Source organism: Nicotiana tabacum, chromosome 13 (genome assembly GCF_000715075.1).
Source record: "Nicotiana tabacum cultivar K326 chromosome 13, ASM71507v2, whole genome shotgun sequence".
NCBI lineage: Eukaryota > Viridiplantae > Streptophyta > Magnoliopsida > Solanales > Solanaceae > Nicotiana > Nicotiana tabacum.
The window spans coordinates 20,298,661-20,301,038 of record NC_134092.1 but is presented as its reverse complement, the minus strand read 5'-3'; the positions used below and the strand labels follow the sequence as shown (position 1 = coordinate 20,301,038).

Genomic DNA, 2,378 nt, shown 5'->3' with positions numbered 1-2,378 from the left:
GTATAATATAAAAACTAGACAATGGTTTTTACCTACTTTTTCCCTATGCTATCTCCACCCCTCACTATCAGCAAAGACCCTCATTGTTCACAATGGTATGAGATTAGGATAAATAAAAATTATGGGGGATAAAAATTTATATTCTAATAAAAGCTGATAATATTAAGTAATCTCTTTTAATCTATTTAAGATTTGAGGAGAAGAGTTACTTAATACTCATGTCGGTAGAAACAATCGGTACTTGATAAAATAGTCTAAGTATCTGCAAATTAAACTAGTTCAAACAGTACCATAATTTAATAACAACTATGATTGAATTTCAAGTAAATTGAGGTTGGCTATATAAATCAATAGTGACCATATCACTTTATTTAAGCACATCTTAAACCAATATTAAAAAAATAAAAATAAAAAATACTAGAATTTCTCTATATTTTCAAATAGCATATAAATAGCTAACAAAATTTAGTGACTCGTTAAAACATAGGACTTAAACTAAATGTATTAACAATACTAAAATATATTTTCAATTAATAAAAAATATGTATTTAAAAATCTCAATATTTTCTGCTAACATATAAATCTCTTTCACGAAACTATCACTAAAAAAAAGGGGAGGGGGCCCTCATTGTAACAGTGACATGTATTGTTCTTTAGTTAAAAATTTACCTTCACATACAAACCAGTTTAATAACCCCCACAAAACCCAAATCAGATTTGTGTCCACATCTGCTTACTTAGATTCCATGGGTATTTTAGTAATAAAGCTAGTTCTGTTTTCCTCTATAACAAGTATCATCATTCAATAAGTTGATTTATAAGCAAAAAGGCATCTCTTTTCTTGCTTTAGTCCTTTTCTTTTTATGGTTGGTTTGAAACTTGTTCTATGTTTTCTCTACAGCTTCAACTTCAGATAAAGTTCAAAGAAAAGTTGCTGAAAATATCAGAGTTCTTCTCTTCTTGAAACAATTGAAAGCAAAGATCTTCTCTCAGTTCCAAGAATCTGAGGCAATTCTAAGGTGAAAGGTTTGGATATTTAGTTTTTTATTGGTTAGATAAATGTAAAGATGAAATCTTTGAGCAGTGTAGGACTTGCTTTAAGTTTGGTATTTGGTTGTCTTTTATTAGCTCTTATTGCTGAGCTCTACTACTTATTATGGTGGAAAAATAGGATTGTTAAAACAAGTCTTGAAGATGGTTATAGTAGCAATAAAGCCAAAGAGTTCTTTTGTATGTTTTGTGTTAAGCCCTCAACTTCTTTAAATTCCAATATTGCCTTAAAATCCCAAGAAATTTGTGCCAATGATACACAACTAGTCCATGAACCAACAATCCAAGTTCAATCCAATGTAGAGTCAAATAGTCAGTGGAGAGGTCAACCGGTCGAGGAGGCGACTGATTTTTGGTTCAAACCCTTTGGAGATGATAACATGGAAAATGAATTTATAGGACTTTGTGGGCCACCAAGATTTTTATTTACTATCAAAGAGGAAACTAAAGAAGATTTGGAATCTGAAGATGGAAAATCCAAAGGTGATAAGAGTAGGAAAGGATCAAGAACTAGGAGTTTAAGTGATTTATGTCTAAATGTGGAAACTCCTTTTTTAACTCCACTTACTTCACCAACTTATTTTACTCCTCCTTTAAGTCCTATGATACACAAAAATGGATTCAATCCTTTTCTTGAATCAGTAAGTGATGCTGAGTTTAATAAGTTTATAAGGTCTAATTCACCTCCTCCAACATTCAAATTCTTGAGAGATGCTGAAGACAAATTTTGTAGAAGATTTGTGGAGGAAAATGTGTCATTTCAAGTTGAAAATCTTGAAGTTTCTTCAAGTTCAAAGTTGTCCAAAGATGAGGAAAATGGTCCATTTATCACACTCATTTTCCCTAAGAACAAAGAAGTACAACTCGATCAACATCATGTACAACACTGTCCTTCAAGCTCTTCACAAGTACTCCCTTTAGTTTGAAGCTGCCAATCCAACAGGTGAACCATTTACAAGAGTAAATTTTGTTTCATCCCCCCTTTCCATTTTGATTGTATTAAAAAGAAATGACTTATTTTCTTTATTTAATTAGTGTATGATTTTAGAGCTTGTTTGCTTACATCATCTGACTTTGTGATTTTGAAGTGAAGTTAATGATTAAAGCCTAGTCGTAGTGCAATCTTGGTGGTATTTTTTTATTTTGTTCTGACGTGAAATTTAGAGCTAATTTTTATTTTATTTGGCGACCATATATAAACTAATTTGGAGGTGAATTTAATGACAAAAGTGTAGGTATAGTGCAATGCATACTGAATTTTCTAAGGGGAAAAACATTCTTTGCAGACTGCAACACTGCAAATGATGTCCAGATTCCACTATGTGTCT

The 2,378-nt window shown here is 31.5% G+C and overlaps 1 protein-coding gene across 1 annotated transcript; it reads left to right on the top strand.

Moving 5' to 3' along the window:
• Nucleotides 1-772: 772 nt before the first annotated feature.
• On the top strand, nt 773-2,158 carry LOC107818353 (uncharacterized). Its single transcript, XM_016644361.2, has one exon. The coding sequence runs from the start codon at nt 1,068-1,070 to the stop codon at nt 1,974-1,976; it is 909 nt and encodes a 302-aa protein (XP_016499847.1). The 5' UTR covers nt 773-1,067; the 3' UTR covers nt 1,977-2,158.
• Nucleotides 2,159-2,378: the final 220 nt, after the last annotated feature.

Excerpts from the sequence above, each read along its gene's own strand:
- LOC107818353 (XM_016644361.2), top strand. The coding sequence starts at position 1,068 with ATGAAATCTTTGAGCAGTGTAGGACTTGCTTTAAGTTTGGTATTTGGT.